The sequence below is a fragment of the Nestor notabilis genome, unplaced genomic scaffold (assembly GCF_000696875.1).
Source record: "Nestor notabilis isolate BGI_N333 unplaced genomic scaffold, ASM69687v1 scaffold5536, whole genome shotgun sequence".
NCBI lineage: Eukaryota > Metazoa > Chordata > Aves > Psittaciformes > Psittacidae > Nestor > Nestor notabilis.
Genome location: NW_009932276.1, coordinates 167758 through 182405, shown reverse-complemented (window position 1 = coordinate 182405; position 14648 = coordinate 167758). Strand labels below are relative to the sequence as shown.

The 14648-nt window shown below is 38.3% G+C and overlaps 1 protein-coding gene across 1 annotated transcript; it reads left to right on the top strand.

The window, feature by feature from the left end:
• Nucleotides 1–220: 220 nt before the first annotated feature.
• Nucleotides 221–9757, top strand: HOOK1 (hook microtubule-tethering protein 1; the record flags this gene model as incomplete). The annotated part of the gene is made up of 13 exons (XM_010016307.1): nucleotides 221–363; nucleotides 1710–1911; nucleotides 2518–2628; nucleotides 2869–2956; nucleotides 3042–3102; nucleotides 3712–3852; nucleotides 4748–4835; nucleotides 5298–5332; nucleotides 5928–6010; nucleotides 6395–6495; nucleotides 6845–6946; nucleotides 8027–8095; nucleotides 8898–9757. Coding segments are annotated over 13 exons (1383 nt in total), but the record flags the coding sequence as incomplete, so codon positions are not given.
• Between the last annotated feature and the right edge of the window lie 4891 nt (nucleotides 9758–14648).

Below are 14648 nucleotides of genomic sequence, written 5' to 3'. Positions count from 1 at the left end.
TTGTGCTGACCCAGGTGTAGGACCTTGCAGTGTCCAATCCATTTGCAGTGTACAAACCATTATGATTTAAAAGGCAGGCAAAAAAATGTTCCATACTTGCAGTACCATTTTCCTAACTACCTAAATCAATAGGTTTCTTAGTTGTTTTTAGTAGTTCTAGCACTAAATGAAAAATGTGTAATAATGATGAGTTCTTAACAGAGTTCTTTTTTGATCTCATAGGCTTGAAGCTGCAAAAGACGATTATCGTGTCCATTGTGAAGATCTAGAAAAACAGTTGATTGAACTACAGCATAGAAACAATGAGCTAACCTCTTTGGCAGAAGAATCTAGAGCCTTGAAAGATGAAAATGACATTCTTAGGTATGTAATAGGGAGAGCTTCACACACACATTAGGAGGATTTAATGACTGAATTCAAGGCTTTGTGTTTAGATTTTTTTCTGAGGCATTACTTCTGCAGGTCTTATCTGATATCTAAAATAAATGTTGGAAAAAGGCCCTTTGACAAAGCAGAGGTGGAGTACAAGCTTTTAGATATAGACTCCATTGTTTGCATAAGAAGAGCAACTTGGAATTTTTCTGTGAAGCATTATGAATGAATACAGAAATTATTCTTCTTGCAGGATGGAAGGTTGAAGTTCTATAAGAATTAAGAAATTTTTAGGGGAGTTTGTGTGCATTTCAATTCAGGGGACATTTTTGTTAACAAGAGGCTGCCTTTCTGGTGTAGAAAAACACATAAGCAGCTAGAACTTCAATGTAACTTCTGGTGTCAGCATTCTAGGTTAGATTTAGATTAGCAACAGGATTAACAAAATGAAGATGAACTACGCAGTAACCTTGAGAATTTAACATTCCAGCTTGTACAAACCAAATTAAATTCCAGACCACCGAAGAAATATCCAAAGCAAATCACATTGCAAAAGCAGGTCTGCTATTCATAAAATAGTATGAATAAAACATGGAAAGAAAAGTGGTTTCAGGTGTTGAAGTTATGGTGTTTCTTAAATGACATCTGAAACAAATCTTAACTATAAGGTTTTTTCCATAATTTTCTTGTACTAGCTTCTAGTGATGTGACATGAAAGGATTAAAACACAGATACTAAAATTAATTTGTGTAATTATGATCCAAACATTTTCTTAACACAGAGTTTTGTTAATGATCAGCTGGTAATTCTTAGCCATATCTAATGATCATATTCATCGTGCAGTTACGTTCTAATTATGTATAACCCCACAATGAGAGCATCATCTGTGTGTGTTTTCCTCACTAGGGACCAGTACTTTGAGATGACTATCTAGCACAGGATGTTGTGGTGCATTTACATTGCACCCCACAGAATTCCCTGGAGATATTTGACATACTAACCTTTGCATGTACTTCTGGCATACAACTGTTAGTCTTACTCCCACATAAACCTTGTGGTGATCTCAGTGTTTATAAGCAATCTTCGCATAATGCAAGTTTGCATCAATTATGCATTTAAAAATAAAGCAGTAAGATTTAACTCTGCTGTTAAGCGTGTTTTATAGCATCATAGAATTAACTACGTTGGAAAAGACCTTTAAGATCATCAAGTGCAACCTTTACTGCAGGACATCTCTCTTTTTGAAAATAGCTTGAATGTGCACAACAGTGGAATTTGACTTTTTTAATCTTTTGGAGAAACATACTCTTTCTTCTAATTCCTGTTTCTCCTTTAAGGGCTACTGCAGACAAGGCAAGTAAGCTGGAATCAACTGTTGAGGTGTACCGTAAAAAGCTGCAGGACCTGAATGACTTCCGCAGACAAGTCAAATCCCTGCAGGAAACCAACATGATGTACATGCACAATACAGTCAGTCTGGAGGATGAACTGAAGAAAGCCAATGCAGCACGTGCCCAACTAGAAACCTACAAAAGACAGGTAAGGCTGCATCTATATTGAAGATGTTGATTTTTTCCTCATATAGTTCTTACCTAAATAAAGTTACTTTAATTAAGTTTCAGTGAAGAAATGAACAACTTGATTTAACAGGCCATGGGCTTAAACTGTATTGTCCCTTTCAAATTTCTGAAAACTTTCATGTTCTGCCATGCACTTGCTGTTTATCCCTGTTTATTAAACTAGCAAGCTTAACTGTAGTTGCCCTCTCAACTGATTTGTGGTTTGCAGGCTTTTCTTTCCTTTAACTGAGGTAGTTTGTGTGTCTGGGAGGTCACTTGTATGTAATATTCTAAACTTTATTCATGGAAATCTATTTTAAACTGTAGAACTTTAATTTTTATTTCACTTATTTCAATAGTAATTGAAATGCAGGATTTAATAGTTTAAAAACCAAATAAACCAACAAAACCAGAAAGCCCCAAACACACAGCCCCCATCCCATTTCTGTCTCCCCTAAGCTTGGAGGACCAGGTATTTTGTATGGCTGAACTAGACAGGAGTGAAGGTTTTAACATGGCTTTTAAAGGTAGCATATTGCAACATTCATCTGCTGAATATATAAATATATATACTTTTAATAAAAAGGTCCAGGAGCTTCATAACAAACTGTCTGAAGAATCAAAAAGAGCTGATAAGTTTGCATTTGAAATGAAGCGACTTGAAGAAAAACATGAAGCTTTAATCAAAGAGAAAGAGGTAAGTCTCTCTTGCATAAGAGTTTATTTGCACACCTCATAAATCTCTGAAATGCTTTGCTTGAGGGAAACCTTCCCGTAAGTTGAACTGCCATAAAAATGAAGTTTAGCACCTTGGGTGTGTGTGTACACATAAAACATGTCTTAAAATGTGTGTGTGTCAGTACTATTCTAGATTAATGTTATTTGGTCTCAAAGTGGAGCACTGTGACTTAATCCCACCTCCAACATATTTTCTTAGAGATTGATAGTACAGTGTGATGCATTAAAAGAGACAAATGAAGAGCTCCGGTACTCACAGATGCAGCAGGATCACCTGAGTCAAACAGGTATTGCTTATTCTACAGAGGCTTTTTTATGTATATTTGTGATTTCTTTAAGTTTGTTTAAATTAAACTTCCCGTGCAATTTCAGGTGGATCTCACGTTAAAAGCAATGAGAATCTTGCTGCTGAAATTCTGCCAGTGGAATATAGGTAAGACAAAAACATTGAGGTTGGGATTTGCATGGGTTAAGCATAATACTGCTCCCTTGAAAGTTCAATATTTTCAGCAATATAACTTACATCCCACTTCTTGCTTTCCCTTTATGATGCTTCTCTGGACCCCCAGATAGCTGTTAGTAATTATTTCCTCATACTATAATTACTTTACATTATTTCTTAAAAGCATATGAGATTTCTGTATATGAAGTCTGGCTTGAAACATCCTCTCTAAGGAGCGAAAGAATTCTTACTTTGCCACTGGCAGACAGACTAAATAAATAATATGCAGCAACTAAGACAGACCATCAAAAAGCTACCTAATACTGCTTTTAAAGTCTGTCAGAGTGAAACGTAAAGTTACAGTAAAATCTGGGTTTGGAGTGACTTAATTTAAATTTTGCTTATCTTTTAAAAAAGTATTGTGATGTTTGGAAATTGTAAGTTACCTTTTAATAAAAAATTGTATGGTTACTCCAACTATTTCCTTAAACAGAACTTGTTTTGCTCACTTTAAGGTTGGAAGGTTGGGGAATGAACAAGAATGTTCTTCATTAGCACTGATTTTTTTTTTGTTGTTGTTGTTGTTGCTTTTGGATTCAGAGAAATGTTTATTCGGCTGCAGCATGAAAATAAGATGCTCCTATTAAAGCAGGAGGGATCAGAAAATGAACGTATTACAGAGCTCCAGGAGCAGCTGGAGCAAAAGCATCGGACAGTGAATGAACTGGAAACTGAGAAAAGGTGATGGGTGAAACAGCATCTTAAAATACATCTTAAACTTGAAGACGGTAGATTTAGATCAGGTATTGGGGGAAAATCCTTTGCTGTGAGGGTGGTGAGGTGCTGGTACAGGGTGCCCAGAGAAGCTGTGGCTGCCCCATCCCTGGCAGTGTTCGAGGCCAGGTTGGTCACAGTGGGTTGGAGCAGCTTGCTCTAGTGGAAGGTGTCCCTCCTCATGGCAGGGGGTTGGAACTGGAGGAGCTTTAAGGTCCCTTCATACCAAAACCTGTCTGTGATTCTATGAAAATGTATCAAAAAGTGCTTTCTGGACCTTCAGAGTGGCATGGTGCCTCACATCTGTAGCATAGCACTTTGCAGGAAGCCAGTTATCCTTTTTCTTTTAACAGTGTAACTATTAATGAAGGGTTGAGAAGCAAGTGAGAAAGTAGCTTTAATATGGTGGTGTAGAATGTGGTAGAGCTATGTGCAGTGTCCTCTGAACAGCATGTTGCTTATTGGATGCTCTTAGCTCTGAATGGTTCGTGGTAGACCAAGAATGGATGTAAACTCTATTACTAGAACTTCAAACTAACCGTGTTGTAACACTGGGTTATGGTCTGAATTTCTCTATCAGTTAATGAATGTTGATAGCAGTTTACTAAGCTATGAGAATTCTAGGTAGTTAAGTTTTGAGAAAACTTAAAGGGATTCTGGGTCTTTCATTATAAAATGTTTATAAAGCTACTATGTGTTTGTTTAGCAGACGTTCAAGTTAAACTAAAAGCATTTGAAATCAGTTTTTATGGCTTAAGTTCTTCTGGGTAGACTCTGAAAAATTACCATCCAGACATGAAACAAACATGTGTCTATTGTGATCTATTTAGAATGGGTGATGACTATCTTTTCTTCCTAACAGGCTAAATGAAGAGCGTATTGGGGGGTTACAGCAGCAGATTGAAGATCTGCAAAAGACTTTACAGGAGCAGGGATCCAAGGCTGAAGGAGTAAGTGAATGTTCTGGCTTGACCTTGGAGACATCTTGCCAGTTTTGTTTAAAATGCTTCAGTGTAACATGAAGTATGACAATTCACAAGACACCCCCCCCACCAACTGCATTTCAATTGGAAAGCTCATGTTTTAAGTGATTCCTTCCCCAAACCTACTTTAAGGAACTGTAGCTCTTCTACCTTCTTTTTACTTTGAAAAATCTCTAGTTGTGTCCTTAAATGGTGCTATAGTGATAAGAACAGTTTTAAAGAAAAAAGATGCTGGAATTGGTATCTGTGCAATGCAAAAAGTATGAATGCAGTTACAGAAATGTATGAAAAGTGCAGTTTTCTCAGGATTTATTTGGTTTTACTTATTTAGGTGTGCTAAGTATTCTTGGCTGATTTGTAAGAGCCTTTTAGCATTGCGTGGTATGAAATACTGAAATATAACTGGATTTTAACTCTTGCCTTTTATAGTCTAGCAACCTGAAGCAGAAGTTGGCAGCACACATGTAAGTAAGGCACATGCATCTACTGTCATTTATGCTAAGTAATTTAACTGTTGTAGCACAGAAATTGCCTAAGTCTTTGCAGGGATGTCTTGTTTTTCTACACCATTGATGTAAGAATCCTGCATGTAGTGAGTTAAGTATTAGCATTCTAGTTTTGTCTACTCTGATCTTGATAATCTTGTAATACTAATATTTACTTAACTGTCTCTTCATCAGCAGTAGTATTTTAACTGTTCTGATTCTACAGCAGATTGCTAAAAGCATCACTCTTACTGGGCTCAAAATGTATTTAAGTATTTCAAAATACTTCTGATCTTTCAGCAGATTAGTTCCTGCTAAGGAGATGCTGGAGGGGTTTTTTGTTCATGTGCTTTTTTGTTTCTAATTTTAGGCGATTGATACTCAACTCAGAAGTCACGACTTTTATGGTTCTTCAAAAATACATACTAATATTTCTATTTAAACTCAAAAGAATTGCCAGAGTTTAAAATAGTTGTTAAAGACATTTCCACCATCAAGTTTTGGCTTTCAGCTGTTAAAACTGTGCATGGAATTATTTGTGAGTTTAATCCTTAGCCCAGCCTTTCATTTGTAGGGAAAAACTGAATGAAGTTCATGATGAGTTACAGAAGGAAGAGGCTGATCTTGCAGAACTTCAGCCTGATGTTAGTCAGAACCGTAAGTTGTTTTGTGTGGCTTTGGGGTGTTTCTTACAAGACTATGTTAAGTTTCTTCTGAAATGATTCCCGTAGTCACTGGGCTCTGGAATACTTCTCTGGATAAAGCTTTCTGCTACAGCATAGCTTTAAACCTGAAATGGGGATTGGGAGAGGTTTGTGGGGCTTAGTTTTGTCAAACAGTACTCTGCAAACCAGGAATCCAGGGTCAGGTAAGACCTTATGGTCTGAAATAAAAACCCCTACAGACTGAAACAAACTCAGGAGATTATGTAGTAGCTAGAGAGTTTATTTGGAGGTAGTTAAATCAAGAGAACACGGAAGTCTTGAAAGTACCATGTCTGGTTTCATTTTGTATGTCTCTGTTGATAATTTCTGTCAATAGCCCAGAAGATTGGAGAGCTGGAAGCAGCTTTGCGAAAAAAAGATGAGGATATGAAAGCAATGGAAGAGAGATATAAAATGTACCTTGAGAAAGCAAGAAATGTGAGTGGCATGTTTCTGAACATACACCTTCCTCCCTCATAAATTGTTATACAGGTTCATCTGAGTCCTCTGCCCTCCAATTCCCAATCAAAATTAGTAGCTACATGTTGCGTTTTTAGTCTAATTACTCAACTGCAGTCAGTTAAGTGTATGAGAGAATGGGGTTTAGACCAAGTATGAGATGCATTAATGATTATTCCTTTGTACCCTTTGGTATCTTTTTGTTGTACAGTTTACAGCCTAGTTTTCATCTTAATTACCTGACTAATGTTTCTGCAGTGAGCGAATAAGATGCAGAGCTGCTGAGAATCAAACCTGACTTGCAACACTTTTGTTTTGCCTTGTGCAGGTGATAAAAACCTTAGACCCCAAGCTAAATCCAGCATCAGCAGAAATTATGTCACTCAAAAAACAGATAATGGAGAAAGACAAAAAAATTGAAGCACTGGAGGTAAAAGTTTACATACTTAATAATAACTTCTGACATGTTCTGCTGTCTCTGATGCTAGACACTCAAGTTACTGTTTCCTAATGATCCAATACCCTTCCATGCTGCATTCAGTTAGAAACTGCAAAGACCATCAAACCTAGAGATTTTTAGTTTGGCTTAATCAAATTTGTATCTTAGTATAAGCCTGTCACAGCAGTTTACTTCTCAACAGTGGTTTCCAGTGTACAACTGAAACACTAATTTGGATTAGTTCTAAACCCCCTGTAAGTGAAACATTTCTAAGACTATTAGTTTTGCTGTGTTTATGGTAGCTTGTACAGAGCTGCAGAGTCTGACCCTTTTCAGTAGTAATGTAACTTTGTGTGAGGGACTAGCTATTTAAGCAGTGACTTGTTTAATTTACTAGACCCCTAATATCAGTGGTTTCATATACTGAGTTCTTGAAACTATATAGCAGAGTAAAACCTGTTAATTCAGTAAAACCTGCCTGGCTGAAATCCTGATTGGTGATAATAGTCCATGTACCAAGAAAAATTGGATTCAGTTTTACAGCAATATTGAGGGGATTGGTTAGAACAGTTAACTGAGCAAATACAGAATTCCTCAGTACGAGTTAGTAGCTGAAAGGTCTGACTTTATAAATACTGTGGCCCCAAGATTTCTTCTATGTGTATGTACTAGTCAAGTATACTATATAATAACAATTCAGTGGCATAAAAATATTCATCCACTAGAGGTATGTTCTTACCTTTGACTTTCAGATCAAAAAAATAGTAAATTATATATAGGTTTTCTGATACCCCCTAGATTTTCTTGTACTCTCACATACATGCACGTTCAAAATACGTTTCTACATTGAACTGCAACTTGTGTGAAGTTTAGCCTCCTCTTGAAGTAGTCTGTAACTTCTCTCATAATCATTTGTAGAAGAATCTTTATTTACACTTCTAAGCCTTCTAATTATTTTGTGGTTTTAAGCATTTTTGCTGCCTGTGTGTTTCACTCAATGGGCTGCAATAAGTTTATACAGATGATTTTTGTGTTTTGATTGAGATTGTCTTCTCTATTGTGTCCTTGCAGGCTGAATACAAACTTGCTAAGTTACGTGATTATGAGGAGAAGCTAATTGTAACTGCATGGTATAACAAGGTGGGTCAAAAGTTTGTTTGCTGGCATCTCCAAAATTAGAAAAACACATTTTGCTAAACGTGGCAGCTAAATCTTACATCACATCTAGTATTTTTTCTCTTTAGGAATATTTTAACAATCAACTATTTTGTAAAATGTTATGTTTTCTGCTTGTCTTCTGTGCTTTGGAATAGAAGGCCTAAAATTTGGCATAGGCCGTGACTTCCTTGTCAGTGATGTACTGCTTGCTGCCACAAGCTGCCATCTGGATTTATCAGACAAAATTTCTCAATGTTCAGTAGCATTTGTTGTTGAAGTAGCATTGGCTGTTGAAGTTTGAGCTCGAGACAAAGGGAAGCTGTGGTTCAAAAGGTTTCCAGACTCCTGCTTTAGATGTTCAGTGTTTTTAGCACAGTATTTGTGAAATAAAGCTAGAGCCTCATCCTGCAGCAGTGTTGTAGAGGTTGTTAGGATGTTTGATGTTAGATTGCTGTGAAAGGGACTGGAGAAAGTTGTTTATATTCACATGGAGAGTTTCATATTTAAAAAGTTTCATGAAGAAAGACTGGAATGGGGAAATTAAAATAGGAAAGCAAAATTAAGTGGCTTAATAAAGGAACAACTTTACAATAAGCTAAAATGAACACATTCCATATGCATGTGAACGAATCTTTTTTTCTTCAGCCTTGGTTTGTACCTTTTATGGCAGCAAAAGGGTAGATAAGAAATACAGTAGGAGAAATTCTGTCTGTATCCTAATTAAGCATGAGCTCTGTGTATGAAAACTGGCCAATAGATAATAAGTTGTTTAACTTATTTGCAGAGCATAACTCTTCAGAAGCTAGGTATGGAAGCAAGACTGGTTGGCAGTAGTGGTGCCTGCAGAGATGGTCCTGGACGCTCATTTCTAGCTCAACAACGTCATGTCACCAATACCAGAAGGAATATCACTGTTAAAGTACAAGGTGCAACATCTGATTAAACCACAAGGACCATGAGGAAAACTTATGCTAAAGTGTCCTTAAATGTTTTATAGCTTCCACTGTAACTACTTGATGAAAGAAGAGGTTAGAATGGTGGGCAGCTGTGAATTCAACATCAGAACCTAGCAAGAAGTCTGAGTCGATCAGTGGTGTGTCTAGAAGGTAGCAAATAGTTTTTGGAGTAGTAGATTTAATAGCTGCAGGTATGTATTTACAAGCACAACTTCAAAGATTTATATTTGCTTTCAGAATATATTGTAAATATAAAATTTGGCACTATATATTTAAAACTTTATTTAATGGGTTTGGGCTAGAAGGTTCACTTTTTGTAAGATGTTATGCAAAAACGTACATCAGGAAACTGGCAATATTGGGCATTTTTGCTGGAGTCTTCTAAAAACAAAAGATTGGTACCAGGTTTAAATAAAAATAGTTTTTTTAGAATACAAAGTACAATTTTGAGAGCAAGGAGAATACTGGTGTTTATAGAAAAGGAAGAAAAACCCCACGTGAAGTACCAGTTAACTTGTTAACTTAGCAGAAGACAGGATTTGTTTTGTCATCTCAAGTGAGAAGCAGAATTACTCAGTTTACTTAAAAAAGATTAAGTTTGTGCATATATACATTAAGGAAAACCTGTCTTTAAGATGTTGAATTCTCTAAAGCCAAATAAGCTGTCTTTTCCTGTGTAAGAAAAAAAGCTATTTATAAGAATTGAAAAGTCTGGGCTATGTTTTAAAAGTCTGGCATGTCAGTACACTGCATTTATTTGCAGAAAGGGGGTTAGGTGGGAAGGAACCCACTTATTTCCAGCTATTTATGCAACCCTATGCATAGAAATCAATTTTCCTTATTTTTCAAACGTAGTTTCACTTCAGTTACTCTGAACTGACAGTGCTAGGCAGATGAATGAAAGATAGCTTTGCTAGCTGCTGGCAGCAAAGCTTGTTTGTTGGCAGGGAGGAAAGTGCATAAACTATAATAGTTTTGCAGGATCTAGATCAAAGAAAATGAAATGGGGATTGATAGTTGGAATTTGTGTGTGGGAAGTTGCTATCATTCACAAAATTTGTGTCATTTTATTTACCAAATATCTTATTTCTGTTAAGAACCGTATTTTTAGGAAACTTGCTGATGTCCATTCTTCTTTGCAAACTGTCTAGAACAAATTCATTATACACATAGTTAAATAAAATAAAATTACAACAGCCCTTAAAATAAAGTGAATACACTTAAAGTATTTGAGGGCGCTGCACCAGTCCACGATCTAAATATAAAACTCAGCCATATGTGTCAATGAAAGCATATGTCTGTCTTCACCATTAAGGCCATCTTTGATTCAGCTTTGCAGGGTTTAAGTTTTGAATTGTGAAATCTGAGTAGTTTTCCATTTTGCATGCCCCTCAGCATGGCTTGTTGTTTGATTTCTTCCTTCCCCAGTATCTTAAATTATTTATTGGGCATTGCATACAATGCAATGCAAAGAGAAGAGGGAAGTATTCATTTTTAATGCTGAGTTAAGATTGCTTCTTAGTTGTGATAGTTTTACAGTGCTGTATATTTAGGCATTCAACAGACTTCCTCTTTCAAACCTCCTGTCTACACAAGGCATTGTTTTAAAGCCAGTCTCATGCTAAATGTGGTATGAGTAGAGAATATGCCAGACAAACTGTCGTTGAAGGGTTTTGTCTGTCAGGTTGTGTTCTTCAGGACTTTATGCTTCTTTGGACTACCTCTTGGGTTTTGAGGTCTTTTATTGCTGCACTGATGTTGTTTTTATTTTTAAGGTACAATTGCTTGTTTAATCTGCCAGCGGTGTGGGAGGTGGTGGTGAGCAGTGGAACAGGAGACTAAGTCTTAGCAAGATGCTTATATTTCTAAAGCCTGGTACTTTGGTGTGTTCTGGTGAAATGTGAAACTGTCTCTGATGGTGTTGAGTGGGTCTCTTAACCCTTGTTCTTCACAGCATGGAAACTTTCACGGACATCTTTCAAATACTCATGTAGTTAGTAGGCTTGATGCGTTTGTTGTACTTCTCACGGTAGTAGAGCTGTGTCAGTAGTCACATTGGGTGCTGAATAGTGAAAAACTTGGAGCAGATGTCTTTGTAGACTTCTCAAAACTGCAGACCCTGGGACCAAAAATGACCAAGAACCTCCTTATCATTCAACTGCAAGTTTGTCTTCTGACTAGCAATGGAACTAAGGACAGGGATCAGCCTTCTTCAGAGAAAGGTTGTCCCCAGTAGTCCTGTTGGAGTTGCCAAAAATAAATCAAGTTTTCAGGTATTAGATGAAATGTTGCTTATTTGGGACTTTTCCAAACTGTTAGAAGTTAAGCCTGTGAATATAACTTAAGTGTTTCTTTGGGATTGAGAACCTGTTTAAGAGTGACTGGTTTGTAACTGGTTAAACTTGGGTTACATCCTATGAATGAGGAACCAATCTGCAGAAGTAAATATTTGATTATAAGCCATGGTGTTGTATTCCCCTCAGCTCATCTGGCTGTGCAGAAAGGATCATTAGAATAAGTATCAATATTAACTTCATTTATGTCACATAAATGTACTAATAGTGTTGCTGTCTTGCAGCTGAGTTGTATGCAACATGGAGCAGCAGCACAACATCAGTACAAGATTCTTTGATGCAATGTGAGGCGGGACAAAGAAAGAGGTTACTTGTCTCTCTGCAAGATGAATTCGTATCATGCTTAGACAGCACAGTTAGGAACAGATTACAATTATGAGATGAAATCATTGACTATTGCTGAAGTTAATCAGCTTTATCAGTAACTTTAGCCAGTTTCCAGTAAAAAGGGTAATATAAATCCAAAGAAACAAAAATGTTCTGATTGACATATCATTTGTGAATATTTTTTTATATAATATTAATTACTGTGGAAGAGAAGTGTTTTCTAGCAATAATACAAATTTTGGACTAGTAGGTTCTTTTATTCAAGGCGGATCAGGCAGCAGTTTTGAGAAGATTCTTTTGCAACAACTGTATTATAGTGGATTGAGAAACAGTCACTGAAAATAAGTTTTCACCTGATTTTTCTTGTTCATTAAAATATATATATATGGGTATTCTATTTTCTACAATATACACTTACTTGGAAATAAGTAATATAAGCAATACTGATGTTTTATTTAGGTGGCCATAAATAGTTTAGGAATTAGAAAATGAAAATGATTGTTCAGGAGTTGGTAATGTGTACTAAGATAATTTTCTTAACTCTTACGCTTTTTCCCCTTATCTCCTACTAGTGAAGCTAGAGTTCAGGTTTTCAGTGTATCAGTGTCTACATCTTCTGTTTAAAACAAATGTAAACACTGTGTTGCATAGAACTTGGAAAATTGCACTAATTTTTAAACTTTTGGGTTTATTTTTTTCTTTGGAAAGAATTCTTTTATATTCACATAAAGATTTTTAAAATCAATTCTATGGTGTCTTTATTCCAAGCAATGTATTTAATGGTCCCTAGCTGTGGTTACCATGATGTATCTGTATTTCTGGGCAACATAATGAGCTGGGTCTGCACGTAGATATCATTGAACCATCTGAAATGTCATGTTACAGGATCTGTAACATGTATGTGTCACTTTTTGTATGTTTTGCTGTAACAACAAGTCAGTTGTACTGCCTTCCCCTCCTCTCTTCAGTTCATTTCCCCCATACAGTTCTGCTCAGTCAGGGTTTCTACCTACTCTCCTCAACCCCAGCTAAGAGGCTGGAGAGGACAGGTATATGGTTCTAAATCACCCTCCTTGTTATTACCTGGAAAAGAAAACTGACTACTCCCTTCAGTCTGCTGTGCCTGGTTTCAGACCTGCTTTTATGACAGGTTTTCCCTTTCTCTGAACCTGACTATCCTGACTTTGGTAAGTACTGATTTTTATTGCCTTGGGCTGCTACCCCTGTGAGGATGGGGAGCTGTGTGATACCTCTATGTGGAAGGGCCTTTGCACTGGCAGAAGTGTTCCAAGTGACTGTGAAGTGTCCAGATACAGAAGAACCATTTTTCCTTCTTTCTGAGGCTGGATGTAAAAGTATTCCCAGACACTGAAGAATGAAAACTGCAGGTGTGTGTTTGAGGCAGGAGGGAAGGGAAGAGGCTTTCAGCTGTGCAGGAAGCCCAAGCCAAGCTGCAGGATGTTTTCAGCCTGTGTGTGAGCAGTCATGGAACACACACTGGCAGCCACTGCTGCCTGCACAGGAGCAAGCAAGGGGTGGTGTGTGTAGGCGATCTCATCATCTCATTCCCAAGTGCTTGGTCATGGGAACCTGTGTTCAAATGCAGACTGCCTCTGCAGAGCCTGGGTCTGTGACTCTTCACTGTGACTTTTTTGTTGGTGAGCAGTCAGGGAACACACCGTGCCAGCCACTGCTGCCTGCACAGGAGCAAGCAAGGGGTGGTGTGTGTAGGCGATCTCATCATCTCATTCCAAGTGCTTGGTCATAGGAACCTGTGTTCAAATGCAGACTGCTTCTGCAGAGCCTGGGTCTGTGACTCTTCACTGTGACTTTTTCTGGTAATGGTGGTTGCCCCATCCCTGGCAGTGTTCAAGGCCAGGTTGGAAAGGGCTTGGAGCAACCTAGTCTGATGGAAGGTGTCCCTGCCTGTGGCAGGGGATTGGAATTAGGTGAGCTTTAAGGTGCCTTCCAACCAAACCATTCTATGGTTCTGGTAGCTCCTTACAAGCCAAGCAGAAGGTTGGTGGTGTTAGGCAAGGGGTGTCACTGGAGGAGAGGTGGAGGAGCACGGTGCAAAGAAAGGGAGAGAGGAGGTGAGGTCAGCCAGACCTTGCCATGGGAAATGGTTCTGTGGAGAATATAAAATATTCCTGGAGCCCCTGTGCAAAACAGCCCTGTGAAATGTGTTCATTGCAGAGTGTGCTGCTAACCCAGCAGAGACCCACGGAGGAGGGGGAGGAAGCTTTTGGGTATAGCAGCAGCCTGGGAAAGGAAATGGGAATCTGAGCCAATAGATAACACCTGCAAGCTGGAAGTGCTGTGGGAGCAATGCTGTGCACAACAAACTTGTCACTGTTCCCCTCTCTGTTGATTCCAGGCACGCAGCCCACTTCCAGCCTTCCCCTTCTGCTTCTTCTAAGGAAGGAAAAGAAAGAACATAAGGTCTAGAAAGTCAAATGAACTTCCTTGTTTTTACTGTGAAGGGAAGATGTGGGATCCCTGTGCCAGGAGCAGCTCAGCAGGGCAGGTGTGTGGGGCAAGAAGGGGTAGAGAGCTGGGGTTAGGGATGTCTCATCTCACTTCTAATGAGAACCTAGTCAAGTGTCCTGCATGTTATAAATAGGTTGGTTTGGTTCCCACCACATGTTCTCCCATCTCCACCTTATGGATCTGCAAAACAGGAGCCTCAGGTGCCAGAAACAGCATTTTAATCCAACCTCTTATTTCCACCTGGCTGTGCCTGGCACAGAAACGAGGAGGCTGGGGGGGGGGACAGAGAGCCTCCCCTTCAAGCCCTGTGCTTGAAGGAGCTGTGCCAGAAGCTGTGTTCACCTTCTATAAATCTAGCTTTATGTTGTACAGCTGTGCTTGGCCCCAGTATGCAGTGGTGGGGCCCAA